This window comes from Myxine glutinosa, chromosome 14, assembly GCF_964187855.1.
Source record: "Myxine glutinosa chromosome 14, kmMyxGlut1.1, whole genome shotgun sequence".
Taxonomy (NCBI): domain Eukaryota; kingdom Metazoa; phylum Chordata; class Myxini; order Myxiniformes; family Myxinidae; genus Myxine; species Myxine glutinosa.
In genome coordinates this window covers 42983458-43002476 of record NC_136274.1, presented here as the reverse complement: position 1 = coordinate 43002476, position 19019 = coordinate 42983458, and the positions used below count along the sequence as shown (strand labels likewise).

The window sequence follows — 19019 nt, the reverse complement described above, 5'->3', positions numbered from 1 at the left end:
GCGCATGTGTTGGTTTGGCGCATGTGTTGGTTTGGCGCATGTGTTGTTTTGGTGCATGTGTTGGTTTGGTGCATGTGTTGGTTTGGCGCATGTGATGGTTTGGAGCATGTGTTGGTTTGGCGCATGTGTTGTTTTGGTGCATGTGTTGGTTTGGTGCATGTGTTGGTTTGGTGCATGTGTTTGATGGTTTGGTGCATGTGTTGGTTTGGTGCATGTGTTGGTTTGGCGCATGTGTTGTTTTGGCGCATGTGTTGTTTTGGCGCATGTGTTGGTTTGGTGCATGTGTTGGTTTGGTGCATGTGTTTGTTGGTTTGGTGCATGTGTTGGTTTGGCGCATGTGTTGGTTTGGTGCATGTGTTTGTTGGTTTGGTGCATGTGTTGGTTTGGCGCATGTGTTGGTTTGGTGCATGTGTTTGTTGGTTTGGTGCATGTGTTGGTTTGGTGCATGTGTTGGTTTGGCGCATGTGTTGGTTTGGGTGCATGTGTTGGTTTGGCGGATGTGTTGGTTTGGGTGCATGTGTTTGTTGGTTTGGTGCATGTGTTGGTTTGGCGCATGTGTTGGTTTGGGTGCATGTGTTGGTTTGGCGCATGTGTTGGTTTGGTGCATGTGTTGGTTTGGGTGCATGTGTTGGTTTGGCGCATGTGTTGGTTTGGGTGCATGTGTTGGTTTGGCGCATGTGTTGGTTTGGTGCATGTGTTGGTTTGGTGCATGTGTTGGTTTGGCGCATGTGTTGTTTTGGCGCATGTGTTGTTTTGGCGCATGTGTTGGTTTGGTGCATGTGTTGGTTTGGTGCATGTGTTTGTTGGTTTGGTGCATGTGTTGGTTTGGCGCATGTGTTGGTTTGGTGCATGTGTTTGTTGGTTTGGTGCATGTGTTGGTTTGGCGCATGTGTTGGTTTGGTGCATGTGTTTGTTGGTTTGGTGCATGTGTTGGTTTGGTGCATGTGTTGGTTTGGCGCATGTGTTGGTTTGGGTGCATGTGTTGGTTTGGCGGATGTGTTGGTTTGGGTGCATGTGTTTGTTGGTTTGGTGCATGTGTTGGTTTGGCGCATGTGTTGGTTTGGGTGCATGTGTTGGTTTGGCGCATGTGTTGGTTTGGCGCATGTGTTGGTTTGGTGCATGTGTTGGTTTGGGTGCATGTGTTGGTTTGGCGCATGTGTTGGTTTGGGTGCATGTGTTGGTTTGGCGCATGTGTTGGTTTGGGTGCATGTGTTTGTTGGTTTGGTGCATGTGTTGGTTTGGCGCATGTGTTGGTTTGGGTGCATGTGTTGGTTTGGCGCATGTGTTGGTTTGGTGCATGTGTTTGTTGGTTTGGTGCATGTGTTGGTTTGGTGCACGTGTTGGTTTGGTGCATGTGTTGGTTTGGTGCATGTGTTGGTTTGGTGCATGTGTTGGTTTGGCGCATGTGTTGGTTTGGCGGATGTGTCGGTTTGGTGGATGTGTCGGTTTGGCGGATGTGTTGGTTTGGCTCACGTGTTGGTTTGGTGGATGTGTCGGTTTGGCGGATGTGTTGGTTTGGTGCATGTGTTGGTTTGGCGCATGTGTTGGTTTGGCGCATGTGTTGGTTTGGTGCATTTGTTGGTTTGGCGCATGTGTTGTTTTGGTGCATGTGTTGGTTTGGTGCATGTGTTGGTTTGGTGCACATGTTGGTTTGGCGCACGTGTTGGTTTGGCGCACGTGTTGTTTTGGTGCATGTGTTGGTTTGGTGCATGTGTTGGTTTGGCGCATGTGTTGGTTTGGTGCATGTGTTGGTTTGGCGCATGTGTTGGTTTGGCGCATGTGTTGGTTTGGCGCATGTGTTGGTTTGGCGCATGTGTTGTTTTGGCGCATGTGTTGGTTTGGCGCATGTGTTGTTTTGGCGCATGTGTTGGTTTGGCGCATGTGTTGGTTTGGCGCATGTGTTGGTTTGGCGGATGTGTCGGTTTGGTGGACGTGTCGGTTTGGCGGACGTGTTGGTTTGGCGCATGTGTTGGTTTGGCGCATGTGTTGTTTTGGCGCATGTGTTGGTTTGGCGCATGTGTTGTTTTGGCGCATGTGTTGGTTTGGCGCATGTGTTGGTTTGGCGCATGTGTTGGTTTGGTGCATGTGTTGGTTTGGCGCATGTGTTGTTTTGGTGCATGTGTTGGTTTGGTGCATGTGTTGTTTTGGCGCATGTGTTGGTTTGGCGCATGTGTTGGTTTGGCGCATGTGTTGGTTTGGCGCATGTGTTGTTTCGGCGCATGTGTTGGTTTGGCGCATGTGTTGTTTTGGCGCATGTGTTGGTTTGGCGCATGTGTTGGTTTGGCGCATGTGTTGGTTTGGCGGATGTGTTGGTTTGGCGCATGTGTTGGTTTGGCGCATGTTTTGGTTTGGTGCATGTGTTGGTTTGGCGCATGTGTTGTTTTGGTGCATGTGTTGGTTTGGTGCATGTGTTGGTTTGGCGCATGTGTTGGTTTGGTGCATGTGTTGGTTTGGCGCATGTGTTGGTTTGGCGCATGTGTTGGTTTGGCGCATGTGTTGTTTTGGCGCATGTGTTGGTTTGGCGCATGTGTTGGTTTGGCGCATGTGTTGGTTTGGTGCATGTGTTGGTTTGGCGCATGTGTTGGTTTGGCGCATGTGTTGTTTTGGCGCATGTGTTGGTTTGGTGCATGTGTTGGTTTGGTGCATGTGTTTGTTGGTTTGGTGCATGTGTTGGTTTGGCGCATGTGTTGGTTTGGTGCATGTGTTGGTTTGGTGCATGTGTTTGTTGGTTTGGTGCATGTGTTGGTTTGGCGCATGTGTTGGTTTGGTGCATGTGTTTGTTGGTTTGGTGCATGTGTTGGTTTGGCGCATGTGTTGGTTTGGTGCATGTGTTTGTTGGTTTGGTGCATGTGTTGGTTTGGTGCATGTGTTGGTTTGGCGCATGTGTTGGTTTGGGTGCATGTGTTGGTTTGGCGGATGTGTTGGTTTGGGTGCATGTGTTTGTTGGTTTGGTGCATGTGTTGGTTTGGCGCATGTGTTGGTTTGGGTGCATGTGTTGGTTTGGCGCATGTGTTGGTTTGGTGCATGTGTTGGTTTGGGTGCATGTGTTGGTTTGGCGCATGTGTTGGTTTGGGTGCATGTGTTGGTTTGGCGCATGTGTTGGTTTGGTGCATGTGTTGGTTTGGTGCATGTGTTGGTTTGGCGCATGTGTTGTTTTGGCGCATGTGTTGTTTTGGCGCATGTGTTGGTTTGGTGCATGTGTTGGTTTGGTGCATGTGTTTGTTGGTTTGGTGCATGTGTTGGTTTGGCGCATGTGTTGGTTTGGTGCATGTGTTTGTTGGTTTGGTGCATGTGTTGGTTTGGCGCATGTGTTGGTTTGGTGCATGTGTTTGTTGGTTTGGTGCATGTGTTGGTTTGGTGCATGTGTTGGTTTGGCGCATGTGTTGGTTTGGGTGCATGTGTTGGTTTGGCGGATGTGTTGGTTTGGGTGCATGTGTTTGTTGGTTTGGTGCATGTGTTGGTTTGGCGCATGTGTTGGTTTGGGTGCATGTGTTGGTTTGGCGCATGTGTTGGTTTGGCGCATGTGTTGGTTTGGTGCATGTGTTGGTTTGGGTGCATGTGTTGGTTTGGCGCATGTGTTGGTTTGGGTGCATGTGTTGGTTTGGCGCATGTGTTGGTTTGGGTGCATGTGTTTGTTGGTTTGGTGCATGTGTTGGTTTGGCGCATGTGTTGGTTTGGGTGCATGTGTTGGTTTGGCGCATGTGTTGGTTTGGTGCATGTGTTTGTTGGTTTGGTGCATGTGTTGGTTTGGTGCACGTGTTGGTTTGGTGCATGTGTTGGTTTGGTGCATGTGTTGGTTTGGTGCATGTGTTGGTTTGGCGCATGTGTTGGTTTGGCGGATGTGTCGGTTTGGTGGATGTGTCGGTTTGGCGGATGTGTTGGTTTGGCTCACGTGTTGGTTTGGTGGATGTGTCGGTTTGGCGGATGTGTTGGTTTGGTGCATGTGTTGGTTTGGCGCATGTGTTGGTTTGGCGCATGTGTTGGTTTGGTGCATTTGTTGGTTTGGCGCATGTGTTGTTTTGGTGCATGTGTTGGTTTGGTGCATGTGTTGGTTTGGTGCACATGTTGGTTTGGCGCACGTGTTGGTTTGGCGCACGTGTTGTTTTGGTGCATGTGTTGGTTTGGTGCATGTGTTGGTTTGGCGCATGTGTTGGTTTGGTGCATGTGTTGGTTTGGCGCATGTGTTGGTTTGGCGCATGTGTTGGTTTGGCGCATGTGTTGGTTTGGCGCATGTGTTGTTTTGGCGCATGTGTTGGTTTGGCGCATGTGTTGTTTTGGCGCATGTGTTGGTTTGGCGCATGTGTTGGTTTGGCGCATGTGTTGGTTTGGCGGATGTGTCGGTTTGGTGGACGTGTCGGTTTGGCGGACGTGTTGGTTTGGCGCATGTGTTGGTTTGGCGCATGTGTTGTTTTGGCGCATGTGTTGGTTTGGCGCATGTGTTGTTTTGGCGCATGTGTTGGTTTGGCGCATGTGTTGGTTTGGCGCATGTGTTGGTTTGGTGCATGTGTTGGTTTGGCGCATGTGTTGTTTTGGTGCATGTGTTGGTTTGGTGCATGTGTTGTTTTGGCGCATGTGTTGGTTTGGCGCATGTGTTGGTTTGGCGCATGTGTTGGTTTGGCGCATGTGTTGTTTCGGCGCATGTGTTGGTTTGGCGCATGTGTTGTTTTGGCGCATGTGTTGGTTTGGCGCATGTGTTGGTTTGGCGCATGTGTTGGTTTGGCGGATGTGTTGGTTTGGCGCATGTGTTGGTTTGGCGCATGTTTTGGTTTGGTGCATGTGTTGGTTTGGCGCATGTGTTGTTTTGGTGCATGTGTTGGTTTGGTGCATGTGTTGGTTTGGCGCATGTGTTGGTTTGGTGCATGTGTTGGTTTGGCGCATGTGTTGGTTTGGCGCATGTGTTGGTTTGGCGCATGTGTTGTTTTGGCGCATGTGTTGGTTTGGCGCATGTGTTGGTTTGGCGCATGTGTTGGTTTGGTGCATGTGTTGGTTTGGCGCATGTGTTGGTTTGGCGCATGTGTTGTTTTGGCGCATGTGTTGGTTTGGTGCATGTGTTGGTTTGGTGCATGTGTTTGTTGGTTTGGTGCATGTGTTGGTTTGGCGCATGTGTTGGTTTGGTGCATGTGTTGGTTTGGTGCATGTGTTTGTTGGTTTGGTGCATGTGTTGGTTTGGCGCATGTGTTGGTTTGGTGCATGTGTTTTTTGGTTTGGTGCATGTGTTGGTTTGGCGCATGTGTTGGTTTGGTGCATGTGTTGGTTTGGTGCATGTGTTTGTTGGTTTGGTGCATGTGTTGGTTTGGCGCATGTGTTGGTTTGGGTGCATGTGTTGGTTTGGCGCATGTGTTGGTTTGGGTGCATGTGTTTGTTGGTTTGGTGCATGTGTTGGTTTGGCGCATGTGTTGGTTTGGGTGCATGTGTTGGTTTGGCACACTCTTCCTCCAACCATATCATTTTTGGTTCTATCCTTGTATACAATTTGACCTTGTATACAAGCTTTGACATACCTTTTGACCTAAAAAAATAAATAGGATTCTGTCGGACCACCAACTCCACCATTTGGTGAAGTTTCGTGAAGATCAGTTGAAAATTGTGACCCCCTCCTGAGAGCCCCCATCATCCGAAATGGAAAAGTCTAAGCCCGAGCGATTGTGGTAGCTACTGCCTTCTATACATGTGTCAAGTTTCAGAACAATCAGCTGGGTGTTAAGGGAGGAGTAGCAAAGATAGAAAAAGCTAACAGACGGATGGACATCTCGACTCATTTTATAAGTTCATCTTTTCAAGAATCGCGATGAGATGACCTAAAAAGTATGTTTTACACTCGCTGTAATTATGGATGACCACTTACAAGAGAAAAACTTGAGGAAAGATTGTAAATGACGAGTTGAGCTCTGAGCTCAGACGACACACACAATGGTGATTTCAAAATTCCATTTTTTTTTGGAAATCCTTATATTCCACTCTGTTTTCGAAATAAGTCAAAAATAAGGACTTGCAGATGGAATGTCTTTGCACATTCACGGAATTGTCTGTTTGTGAAGTTTATGGACGGATTTACTGCCGAATGAATGCCAAGGACTGGCGACGTCGCATGCGCATTGCAGGTTTTATGGGAGCTTCAAGATGGCATCCGGTGGCTTCATATCGCGCGCCCGACCCGCGATACAATCAGCGCTCCGTTCGGTTGGAGTCAGGGATCAGTGGTTGGAGTGCTTGCGAGAGCGCTTTGAATGTAGCAAGCCGCTTGCTAACGGAACACATCGTGCTCTGTTGAAACCTCCATAAAATGAAACAGGAAGTTTAGTGTAACAGGTCATGTTTTCCTTTTCGAGTTCGAGTCGTTTTATTCAATAAGTGAACCTCGTGTTTATATCAGGAGTTGCACGGAGAAAGTGAAATTAAACAAACGCGACGACGTTGTACCACGTGCTCCAACATGGCGGCACCTTGATCCGGCCTTCGACCGCAGCACGAATGGCCTCTCCGTCATGGCTGCTCGGACGCATTGCCCGCATTGTCCGCATTCTCCCCGGCACGACACGACCGGCTCGTTCGGCGAGCCGATTAGTGGAGCCCGAGGTGGCGGAGGGACGCGTGGACACGGTGAAGGAATCCGCGGAGGTTTCGAGCGCCGGTTTGGACGCGTGGAAGACCGTCGCTCGGGAGGGTGTGCGGGAGCAGGAGAGCGAGACGTCGCCGAAGCGGGCGACCCAAAGTGAGCTGTTCATTAGTCCAACACGGGCGTTTGAGGAGTTCGTGAACGCCGAGCCCGGGGAGCGTCAGGAAGCGGTGAAGGTGCTGATCGAGAACTGGCGGCGGGTCGGCATGGCGGTGCCCAGCACGTTCAGCGACGAAGAGCTGCAAGATGCCGCCACGTTGAACAGCAACAGGGCGATGCGGCGATATTTCGAGTTTCTCATTAAGCGTCAGGGAATGCGCAAGGCGCAACAATTGAAGCGAGAGGAGCGCAGGTTGAGCAAGGCACAAGACGAGAGCATCAACCAGGAGAGGCCGTTCAGGTACGTGACTGTGAACACCAGGGTCTCTGTGGCTTTGTTTTGTGTGACCAGTCCTCCAAACTTGGGCAATCCTCCAACCAACTCTTCCTCCAAACTTGGGCAATCCTCCAACCAACTCTTCCTCCAAACTTGGGCAATCCTCCAACCAACTCTTCCTCCAAACTTGGGCAATCCTCCACCGAAACTTGGGCAATCCTCCAACCAACGCTTCCTCCAAACTTGGGCAATCCTCCAACCAACTCTTCCTCCAAACTTGGGCAATCCTCCAACCAACTCTTCCTCCAAACTTGGGCAATCCTCCAACCAACTCTTCCTCCAAACTTGGGCAATCCTCCACCGAAACTTGGGCAATCCTCCAACCAACTCTTCCTCCAAACTTGGGCAATCCTCCAACCAACTCTTCCTCCAAACTTGGGCAATCCTCCAACCAACTCTTCCTCCAAACTTGGGCAATCCTCCAACCAACTCTTCCTCCAAACTTGGGCAATCCTCCAACCAACTCTTCCTCCAAACTTGGGCAATCCTCCAACCAACTCTTCCTCCAAACTTGGGCAATCCTCCAACCAACTCTTCCTCCAAACTTGGGCAATCCTCCAACCAACTCTTCCTCCAAACTTGGGCAATCCTCCAACCAACTCTTCCTCCAAACTTGGGCAATCCTCCAACCAACTCTTCCTCCAAACTTGGGCAATCCTCCAACCAACTCTTCCTCCAAACGTGGGCAATCCTCCAACCAACTCTTCCTCCAAACTTGGGCAATCCTCCAACCAACTCTTCCTCCAAACTTGGGCAATCCTCCAACCAACTCTTCCTCCAAACTTGGGCAATCCTCCAACAACTCTTCCTCCAAACTTGGGCAATCCTCCAACCAACTCTTCCTCCAAACTTGGGCAATCCTCCAACCAACTCTTCCTCCAAACTTGGGCAATCCTCCAACCAACTCTTCCTCCAAACTTGGGCAATCCTCCAACCAACTCTTCCTCCAAACTTGGGCAATCCTCCAACCAACTCTTCCTCCAAACTTGGGCAATCCTCCAACCAACTCTTCCTCCAAACTTGGGCAATCCTCCAACCAACTCTTCCTCCAAACTTGGGCAATCCTCCAACCAACTCTTCCTCCAAACTTGGGCAATCCTCCAACCAACTCTTCCTCCAAACTTGGGCAATCCTCCAACCAACTCTTCCTCCAAACTTGGGCAATCCTCCAACCAACTCTTCCTCCAAACTTGGGCAATCCTCCAACCAACTCTTCCTCCAAACTTGGGCAATCCTCCAACCAACTCTTCCTCCAAACTTGGGCAATCCTCCAAACCAACTCTTCCTCCAAACTTGGGCAATCCTCCAACCAACTCTTCCTCCAAACTTGGGCAATCCTCCAACCAACTCTTCCTCCAAACTTGGGCAATCCTCCAACCAACTCTTCCTCCAAACTTGGGCAATCCTCCAACCAACTCTTCCTCCAAACTTGGGCAATCCTCCAACCAACTCTTCCTCCTACTCTTACTCTTCCTCCTACACTTACTCTTACTCCTACACTTACTCTTACTCCTACACTTACTCTTCCTCATACAATTGCTCTTCCTCCAACTCTTACTCTTCAACCAACTCTTACTCTTCCTCCAACTCTTACTCTCCCTCCAGCCTCCTACTCTTACTCTCCATCCTACTCTTACTCTCCATCCTACTCTTACTCTCCATCCTACTCTTACTCTCCATCCTACTCTTACTCTTCCTCCTACTCTTACTCCCACACTTACTCTTCCTCCTACACTTACTCTTCCTCCTACACTTACTCTTCCTCCTACACTTCCTCTTCCTCATACTCTTGCTCTTCCTCATACACTTGTCTTCCTCATACAATTACTCTTACTCGTACACTTAAACTTACTCTTCCCTCCAACACTTACTCTTCCTCCTACTCTTACTCCTACACTCACTCTTCCTCATACAATTACTCTTCCTCCAACACTTACTCTTCCTCCAACTCTTACTATTCCTCCAACTCTTACTATTCCTCCAACTCTTACTATTCCTCCTACTCTTCCTCCTACTCTTACTCCTACTCTAACTAACTCTAACTCTTCCTCCAACTCTAACTCTTCCTCCAACTCTAACTCTTCCTCCAACTCTAACTCTTCCTCCAACTCTAACTCTTCCTCCAACTCTAACTCTTCCTCCAACTCTAACTCTTCCTCCAACTCTAACTCTTCCTCCAACTCTAACTCTTCCTCCAACTCTAACTCTTCCTCCAACTCTAACTCTTCCTCCAACTCTAACTCTTCCTCCAACTCTAACTCTTCCTCCAACTCTAACTCTTCCTCCTACTCTAACTCTTCCTCCTACTCTAACTCTTCCTCCAACTCTAACTCTTCCTCCAACTCTAACTCTTCCTCCAACTCTAACTCTTCCTCCAACTCTAACTCTTCCTCCAACTCTAACTCTTCCTCCAACTCTAACTCTTCCTCCAACTCTTCCTCCAACTCTAACTCTTCCTCTTCCTCATACTCTTCCTCATACACTTACACTTACTCTTCCTTCTACTCTTACTCTTTCTCTTCCTCCAACTCGAACTCTCCCTCCTACGCTTTCTCTTCGTCCTACACTTACTCTTCCTCCTATTCTTACTCTTCCTCTTATTCTTACTCTTCCTCCTATTCTTACTCTCCCTCCTACTCTTTCTCTTCCTCCTACACATACTCTTCCTCCTACTCTTACTCTTCCTACACCGACTCTTCCTCCTGCACTTACTCTTCCTCCTGCACTTACTCTTCCTCCTGCACTTACTCTTCCTCCTGCACTTACTCTTCCTCCTGCACTTACTCTTCCTCCTGCACTTACTCTTCCTCCTGCTCTTACTTTTCCTCCTACTCTTACTTTTCCTCCTCCTACTCTTACTCTTCCTCCTACTTTTACTCTTACTCTTCCTCCTCCTCCAACTCTTACTCTTCCTCCTTCTCTTACTCCTACTCTTACTCTTTCTCATACACTTATACTTGCTCTTCCTCCAACTCTAACTCTTCCTCCAACTCTAACTCTTCCTCCAACTCTAATTCTTCCTCCAACTCTAACTCTTCCTCCTACTCTAACTCTTCCTCCTACTCTAACTCTTCCTCCAACTCTAACTCTTCCTCCAACTCTAACTCTTCCTCCAACTCTAACTCTTCCTCCAACTCTAACTCTTCCTCCTACTCTAACTCTTCCTCCTACTCTAACTCTTCCTCCTACTCTAACTCTTCCTCCTACTCTAACTCTTCCTCCTACTCTAACTCTTCCTCCTACTCTAACTCTTCCTCCGACTCTAACTCTTCCTCCTACTCTTACTCTTCCTCCTACTCTCACTCCTACTCTTACTCTTTCTCATACACTTATACTTGCTCTTCCTCCAACTCTAACTCTTCCTCCAACTCTAACTCTTCCTCCAACTCTAACTCTTCCTCCAACTCTAACTCTTCCTCCAACTCTAACTCTTCCTCCAACTCTAATTCTTCCTCCAACTCTAACTCTTCCTCCTCTTCCTCCTACTCTTACTCTTCCTCTTCCTCCTACTCTTACTCTTCCTCCTATTATTGCTCTTCCTCCTATTCTTACTCTTCCTCCTTTTCTTACTCTTCCTCCTATTCTTACTCTTCCTCCTATTCTTACTCTTCCTCCTATTCTTACTCTTCCTCCTATTCTTACTCTTCCTCCTATTCTTACTCTTCCTCCTATTCTTACTCTTCCTCCTATTCTTACTCTTCCTCCTATTCTTACTCTTCTGCCTATTCTTACTCTTCCTCCTATTCTTACTCTTCCTCCTTCCTCCAACTCTTACTCTTCCTCCTACTTTTACTCTTCCTCCAACTCTCTCTTCCTCCTACTTTTACTCTTCCTCCTACTTTTACTCTTCCTCCTACACTTACTCTTCGTCCTACACTTACTCTTCGTCCTACACTTACTCTTCGTCCTACACTTACTCTTCGTCCTACACTTACTCTTCCTCCTACACTTACTCTTCCTCCTACTTACTCTTCCTGCACTTACTCTTCCTCCTTCTTTTACTCTTTCTCCTACTTTTACTCTTCCTCTTATTCTTACTCTTCCTACAATTCTTACTCTTCTTCCTACCCTTACTCTTCTTCCTACCCTTACTCTTCTTCCTACACTTACTCTTCCTCCTCCACTTACTCTTCCTCCTCCACTTACTCTTCCTCCTACACTTACTCTTCCTCCTACACTTACTCTTCCTCCTACACTTACTCTTCCTCCTACTCACTCTTCCACTTACTCTTCCTACACTTACTCTTCCTACACTTACTCTTCCTCCTACTCCAACTCGTACTCTTCTCTTCTTCCATCATCATCAACTAATTAATTAATGAGTTGTTGATGTATCACAGGCATAATGGGCCAAATGGCCGCCTCTTGTGTTAAAGTTCCTTGTATATCTTCATCTCGGTTTTGTGTTGCTGATACAGCACACATCTCGGTGATCCATGCACACCACTCGCCCATTAGCTAATTGGTGTTAAATATGACAATCGACAGGAAACGCTACTGGGTTATGAAGAATCATGGCCACAGTGCCCAAGTCGTGCCCTCCAACTGCAGTGAATTGATTTACCAGACTACAAACTGTTTTACTGTCCAAAATATTTTCATCCTTTGCTAAGTCACTCCAACCCCTCCATCATTGATTCGGTGGCATTGACTGGAGCTACTTGGGATTGGTGCGTTCGGATGACGTTTTTTGTTTTTTTTCTTGATTCCCTTTTTGGGACATGATACAACCCGTCACCCTCATCCTCCAAACGCAAACCCCAGCTCCAAATCTCACCAATAATTTTGTGGAGGAATCGGTAAATTTGCCTGTCATGGAGACGTATAACTTATCTCGCAAGGTAAGTATATTACCTCTGCCACCAAAGGTGGATGGAGGTTATCTTTTCATCCCTGTCTGTCTGCTTGTTTGTGAACAGCATGTTGCAAAAAGTTGTGGACGAAGTTGGGCGAAACTTGGTGGATAGGCTGTGTGTGTGACGAGGAAGAATTGATTCGATTTTGGCAAAGATCTGAATACAGATCCAGATGCGAGAATTTTTAAGTGATTCTTCACCATTGAGTGATAGGGCCAAAAACGATATATCGCATGATGTTTCAAAAAGTTGTGGGTGGATTTGGACGAAACTAGGTGTATAAGTTGGTTAGGCGACAAGAACAAGCCGATTAGATTTTGGTTTAGATCTGAATCCAGATCCGGCCCATCAGTGGGATACAAAATGTAAACTGTTCAGCCTGGCGGAGGTTTGCGTGCTCCCGAGTGCCGTTTTAGTTGTCATGGTCATGGCTTCGCAATCCGAGTGACAACACACACTGATGGCTCACACTGCCTGCGAGAGACCGGTATGACCGTTTATAGCTGAGCTGAGATTTAAACTCTGCGGAACACCAAGATGACCGCTTATAGCTGAGCTGAGATTCAAACTCTGCGGAACACCAAGATGACTGTTTATAGCCGAGCTGAGATTCAAACTCTGCGGAACACCAAGATGACCGTTTATAGCTGGGCTGAGATTCAAACTCTGCGGAACATCAAGATGACCGTCTATAGCTGGGCTGAGATTCAAACTCTGCGGAACACCAAGATGACCGTTTATAGCTAGCCTGTGATTCAAACTCTGCGGAACACCAAGATGACCGTTTATAGCTGGGCTGAGATTCAAACTCTGCGGAACACCAAGATGACCGTTTATAGCTGAGCTGAGATTCAAACTCTGCGGAACACCAAGATGACCGTTTATAGCTGGGCTGAGATTCAAACTCTGCGGAACACCAAGATGACCGTTTATAGCTGGGCTGAGATTCAAACTCTGCGGAACACCAAGATGACCGTTTATAGCTGAGCTGAGATTCAAACTCTGCGGAACACCAAGATGACCGTTTATAGCTGGGCTGAGATTCAAGCCCAGGCTAGATCGCTCAGAGGCGAGTGTGTGTCTCGACTATAGGTTCTCAAAATGGTCCCTACTGCCCCCCAGTGGGTGCTGGGAACTTTCAGGGGGGCGCTCAGAGTCTACGGGCGGTAGGGGGGCGCTGGCAATGATTTGGGGGGCACTGGTGATTCATAGGAGCAGCGGCGATTTGGAGCGCTCATTGGGCTTCCTGCAGTCTGAACAGGTTACCCGGCGCCATTCGGCAAATTGGCCATCCAATCAACGACCACATTCTTTCCCCCTCCGCATGGTTTTTATGATCACATATTCGCTGATGTCGTGTAGGTATTAGGTTTGACCCGTTTCCATGCCCTCTTCTCAACAGTGGTCGAGTTTCTGTCGGAAATTGATACGGAGCTATCGGAGAAAGTGAATGCGATTGAGCATGATGTGGCTTACCTCACGGACATATTCAGTATACTGAATGATGTCAACAAACAACTCCAGGGTGACCATATGACGCTGATTAAAGCAAAGAAAGTGATCGGCGCGTTCGTAACCAAGGCGACTCTGCACAGGGAAACCCTCGGCCGCAGAGATATGTACCACTTTCCCCAGTTGGCAAAGGAAACTGCTGTTTCTGATGAAGAGCTGCTCGTTTATTGCAATCACCTTGAGAAGATTCGTGGAGATATGGGCCCACCCTTCACACTAACGGTATTTGGGCCTGTGATAACAGATTCCCAGTTTGCCTCACCTGGACCTGTTCTGCTGAAACATTGTAGGTCGTGCAAAATAAAATAATTAGTAAAGTAAAATAAAGTAAAATATTATTCAGAAAATATTTGGCTTCTGTTATTTTTGCTTTCTATCCACATAAATTCTGGGTGTCCGACAACGAACGATAGGACAATGGGGGCATTGGGCCGGTCCAAGAGGACAGAAGGGGGCGGTAGTCCAAAAAAGTTTGAGAACCACTGGCTAGACCATCCTGACAGCCCTAACAAATGCATGGTTTAGGGGATTTTATACTTGAGGATTCTCTGTCTTCCGAGGTTCAGATGGGAGCACTATTACAAACAGGCCATTTGATGAAAGTCCATAGATTCAAAATCTAATCACTCCTCGTGATACGTGGCTCCATTTTTTTTTAATGTTCTCGTGTTTGTTTTTTTTATTGGCAATCCAAACACCAGAGACACCTTTAATGGGACCGTTGCTTTGTTGTGGGGAAAATGTCTGATTGTGACTAATGATCGGCTTCGCTCGGACTCTGACCTGCTTCCTGCTTTGATCCAACAATGTAATTTCACTTGTTACAATTACACATTCTCTAAAAGTAACCACTTGTGGAGCTGCTAGCAAGGCATACTTTAAGGGTACTTGGTTGCTTTGATTTTCATTTCAAAATCTATTTAAATGATTTTATGTTGATGAGAACGGTATGTTGAAGGGTCTATTTCCTGATCTCCATTCCTGCCCCCAAAGAGGGTAGATGGTATCGAGAAGGCTGACTTCCGTAATCGAGTACCCATGTCTTGCAGGAACACTTTTGTGAGGACTTTCTTTAACGATGTGCTGGAGAAAGACGAGGGCTGGCGGCTCGTGCAGGCGATGCGCTTTGGTCAGCCTCTGCTCTTTGACATGAGCTATGAGGAGGACATGACCATGCGGGAGAGGAAGAATTGCGTTCAGCAAATGGGTAAGGTTATCGGGTTGAATCGCCGTGCGTTGCGGCCATTCCACCTGCATTTATGTGGCCTGGTGGAAGGTGGGCTCATGCAAAAGGATTTTATCCGGGAGATCGGCGAGAGGGCCTTTCACCAGGGCCTGTTCACCATCACGACGAAGCCTTTCTACGAGATCGCACCCGTTCATGAACTGGTTTACCTAACTCCAGATTCACGCTGCAAGCTTCTTGAGTTCGACCCGAAAGCGTTCTACGTCATTGGCGGAATCGTCGACAAAAACATGCAGCCAGGCCTCTCGCTGGCGAAGGCGAAGCGCGCCGGCATCAAAACGGCGTGTTTACCGCTCGACCACTACCTCACATGGCGCTTGGGAAGCAAGAACCTAACCTTGAATCAGATGACGTCGATCCTCGTCTCTGTGGCCGAGGATGGAGACTGGCTTCGTGCGCTGCAGCATGTCCCTCAGCGCAAAATCCGAAATCCTACCTCCGCTTCGCTTGGCTCTGAAAGCGAGCCGCAGGCCGAGAGGTCATCGTGGTGGTCGGTCATCCCCGGAGGGCCAAGACCAAGGCGGAGATAGACCGACCACGATGCCTGTAATTTGTCTTCATAACCTGTACACGTCATCGGATAAATATCCCCATTGTCGTCGTTTCATTTGCGAAACTTGCATCGAGAATCGGAGGTTTATTTCCTGGTTTTTATTTTCATTTAAAAAGAACAAAAATCTGCAAACTAAGTTATTTGCAAATCCTGTGTCGATGAAATAAATTGTTTCTTGCTTTGTTTGGTGGTTGTGTCCTCCCTTTTATATTGAATGTTTAGATCTCATCCGATGTACCAGGCTCTTTTTCAGAGCATTCGTTATACCGAAGTAGTTTCTGGCCAAGGGTCATGCTGGCGGATTGCCATCCCTCTCCCAGCAGTAGTTAGGGCAGAAATTTGTAATTTGTTCAGGGTGCTGGAAATAGCTCGCCTTCTCTTTGTGAAGGAGACTGTGGGATATTTATCGTTCATCAATTAATGCTAGCAGATGGGATGCCCAGCTTAACGTCCATCCAAGGGCCACACATATTGATGAAATACGGTGAATGTGACTGTTTTTTTTTTAGCTTGGTCGGGATTCAAACCTCGGCAAGACAGCTTCAAGGTGAGTGAGCGTTCCATTTCCATGGAATGGGAATTTCAATTCAATGATTTTCAATTCAATTTCAATGATTTCCAATTTTTTTCAATTTTGTTTCCATTTTTGGAATGGAAATTTTTCCAATTTCCATTTCGACTCGGTTCCATTTCATTATGCTGGACGTAATTTCTTAGTTTTTGTAAGGTTCACCTGGATGGGTTTGAGGGCGGAGGAGTGGCAGACGCAAGTTGAATCTTATCGAGGATACTCCTGATGACTCCATCTTTGTCTATTTGGGTTCATCCTGATACTCCAGTATTGTATTAGGTCAGTCATTTGATTACCCTGTTATACCAAATATGACTCCTGAATGGGGTGACCCCAACTCAATCTCTCCTCAACCTGTTGTGCATCTCCATGTTATTGTAATCCTGTCTTATCTTCACCCTTTGTTTACTTCCATGAGCCTTAACGTTTGTACCTGCACCCCCATCCTCCCCCCAACCCCCCAAACTTTGGATCCATACTCCTTATTTACCAACTGATTGCTCTAAAAGCCAATACAGCCCTTCTACCCGATGGTCCACAGGATCGCTCGGTCTTGGATATTTTGATTTCGTATCGGGGGGGGTCCCCCAAAATCAGCAGCGGTCGAAACTGCAACCTCAAGAGATGATCGTCAGCCCACTCCGGGCTATATTTTAAGACTTGCGCCGACGAGTGGTTGAAGCTGAAGGAATAATTCTCAAATGAGCATGTCGGGTTGGGGTGTGCGCGCCTTGGCACTTTGAGAGACTCGTTTGAGTGTGTAAACTTTGATAACAATCATGGATGATGCTCCTTTTAGATGTTCGTCCGTTTAGTGTAATCGTATTGGGGTGATGTTTGGCTGAGGTATGAAGGTGATGAACCCCACGTGCTTGAGTGGCCGAGGGTTCCGCTCGAAGGACTCGGTCACGTGTTTTCATTCCCGCGTCGCTGGGCGTGGCGTCGGCGGGGAGGCGGGACAACGGTTCGTAACGCAGGTCGGGCGGGACACGCAGGGAGCGGGACATTGTGTTCCGGCGCGTGTGGAGGTTTAGAATAATTAAAAAAGGAGTCGAGATGGACCTGGAGAACCTCGAGTCTCAGAGGGTGCACTTGCTGGAGGACATCCGTCGATGGAATGCTCAACATCCCGCCCTACTGGAGCTCTCAATGCCTGAACAAGTGAGAACCGCAATGCTCTGCCTCACCTTTAATCTCCACAACATTGCCTACTACGACTATCACACTACAAATACCTCACCGCACAACAAGGACCTCTATCACTACACAAGTACCTCGCCGAACCACAAATACCTCAGCGCACCACAAATACCACACCGCACATGTCAGTAAATGTTGGTCAGTACTTGGAGATTAACACTTCAACTCCGCACCTCCTACCTCGCATGAGGTAGATGTCGATCTTCCTGGTCGAAGCAGAATGGTCGCTCACTTTTACACCGACTACTTCAACCCCCTCCACCATAAACTTCATTCTTATTCGGACAAACGCCTTGTTGGTCTTTCAATGCAAACTGTGCTTCTCCTCCACCTGCTCCCATCAAGACTCACGTTTTGGGGTCTCCTGCAATCCGTTTGGTCCTCAATGTGGGTTTGTCATGGCCCTGAAGGTCATGTATGACACGTGTATTCGAAGTTTGCAAATGGTTCTTGATGGACGTAGACTTCACAGCATTTTGTGAAACGTTCATGAGTTCCACAGGGTGAGTCACAAGTCCTGGTGTAGGTTTTAGCTATTTATACAAGATTTGTTTATACCATCTACCAGGGTGATCCATAAGCCCCAGGAGTAATAGCATATTACAGTAATAACAGCAATCGATATAATAAAGCAGGACTGGCGATCTGTCCATCCCCGATCTACTCCCACAGTTTTGGAGACAACCCTGCCAAACATTCTGTGGAACATTTTGGGCTCTGCACATGTCCTCAAGTGGGTGTGTTTCCATAAAATTTCTCAAAACGTTGTTTTTTTTTGACATTTTGGGCTTCCACCTGTGCATAACACAGGTACCTCGCCAGTACATATCAACAGGAGTTAATTACATATTAAAAGGCAGTTTATGGACCTGACCGTCACCAGGATGGCAGTTTATGGTCCTGACCGTCACCAGGATAGCAGTTTATGGTCCTGACGGTCACCAGGATGGCAGTTTATGGTCCTGACCGTCACCAGGATGGCAGTTTATGGTCCCAACCGTCACCAGGATGGCATGGCAGTTTATGGTCCTGACCGTCACCAGGATGGCAGTTTATGGTCCTGACCGTCACCGGGATGGCAGTTTATGGTCCAGACCTTCACCAGGATGGCAGTTTATGGTCCTAACCGTCACCAGGTTGGAAGTTTATGGTCCTGACGGTCACCACGATGGCAGTTTATGGTCCTGACCGTCACCAGAATGGCAGTTTGTGGTCCTGTCCGTCACCAGGATGGCAGTTTGTGGTCCTGACCGTCACCAGGATGGCAGTTTATGGTCCTGACCGTCACCAGGATGGCAGTTTATGGTCCAGACCGTCACCAGGATGGCAGTTTATGGTCCTGACGGTCACCACGATGGCAGTTTATGGTCCTGACCGTCACCAGGTTGTCAGTTTATGGTTCTGACCGTCACCGCGATGGAAGTTTATGGTCCTGATCATCACCAGGATGGCATGGCAGTTTATGGTCCTGACCGTCACCAGGATGGCAGTTTATGGTCCTGACCATCACCAGGAATGCAGTTTGTGGTCCTGACCGTCACCAGGATGGCAGTTTGTGGTCCTGACCATCACCAGGATGGCAGTTTATGGTCCTAACCGTAACCAGGTTGGAAGTTTATGGTCCTGACGGTCACCACGATGGCAGTTTATGGTCCTGACGGTCACCACGATGGCAGTTTATGGTCCTGACCGTCACCAGGTTGTCAGTTTATGGTTCTGACCGTCACCACGATGGAAGTTTATGGTCCTGATCATCACCAGGATGGCATGGCAGTTTATGGTCCTGACCGTCACCAGGATGGCAGTTTATGGTCCTGACCATCACCAGGAATGCAGTTTGTGGTCCTGACCGTCACCAGGATGGCAGTTTGTGGTCCTGACCATCACCAGGATGGCAGTTTATGGTCCTAACCGTAACCAGGTTGGAAGTTTATGGTCCTGACGGTCACCACGATGGCAGTTTATGGTCCTGACCGTCACCAGGATGGCAGTTTATGGTCCTGACCGTCACCAGGATGGCAGTTTATGG

General features: G+C 47.9%; 2 protein-coding genes across 3 annotated transcripts in view; both read left to right on the top strand.

Annotated features, from left to right (window-relative positions):
* Window positions 1-5744: 5744 nt before the first annotated feature.
* Window positions 5745-15402, top strand: TRMT10C (tRNA methyltransferase 10C, mitochondrial RNase P subunit). Its single transcript, XM_068135751.2, has 2 exons — window positions 5745-7016; window positions 14470-15402. The coding sequence occupies exons 1-2, from the start codon at window positions 6472-6474 to the stop codon at window positions 15194-15196; spliced, it is 1272 nt and encodes a 423-aa protein (XP_067991852.2). The 5' UTR covers window positions 5745-6471; the 3' UTR covers window positions 15197-15402.
* A 1395-nt stretch (window positions 15403-16797) lies between these two features.
* Window positions 16798-19019, top strand: part of LOC137439717 (afadin) — a 90975-nt gene continuing 88753 nt past the window's right edge. For both annotated transcript variants that reach the window (XM_068135752.2, XM_068135753.2), the window contains exon 1: window positions 16798-16951. In XM_068135752.2, the coding sequence (XP_067991853.2) occupies window positions 16847-16951 (105 nt within the window). In that variant the 5' untranslated portion in view covers window positions 16798-16846. The remainder of the gene's footprint in view (window positions 16952-19019) is intronic.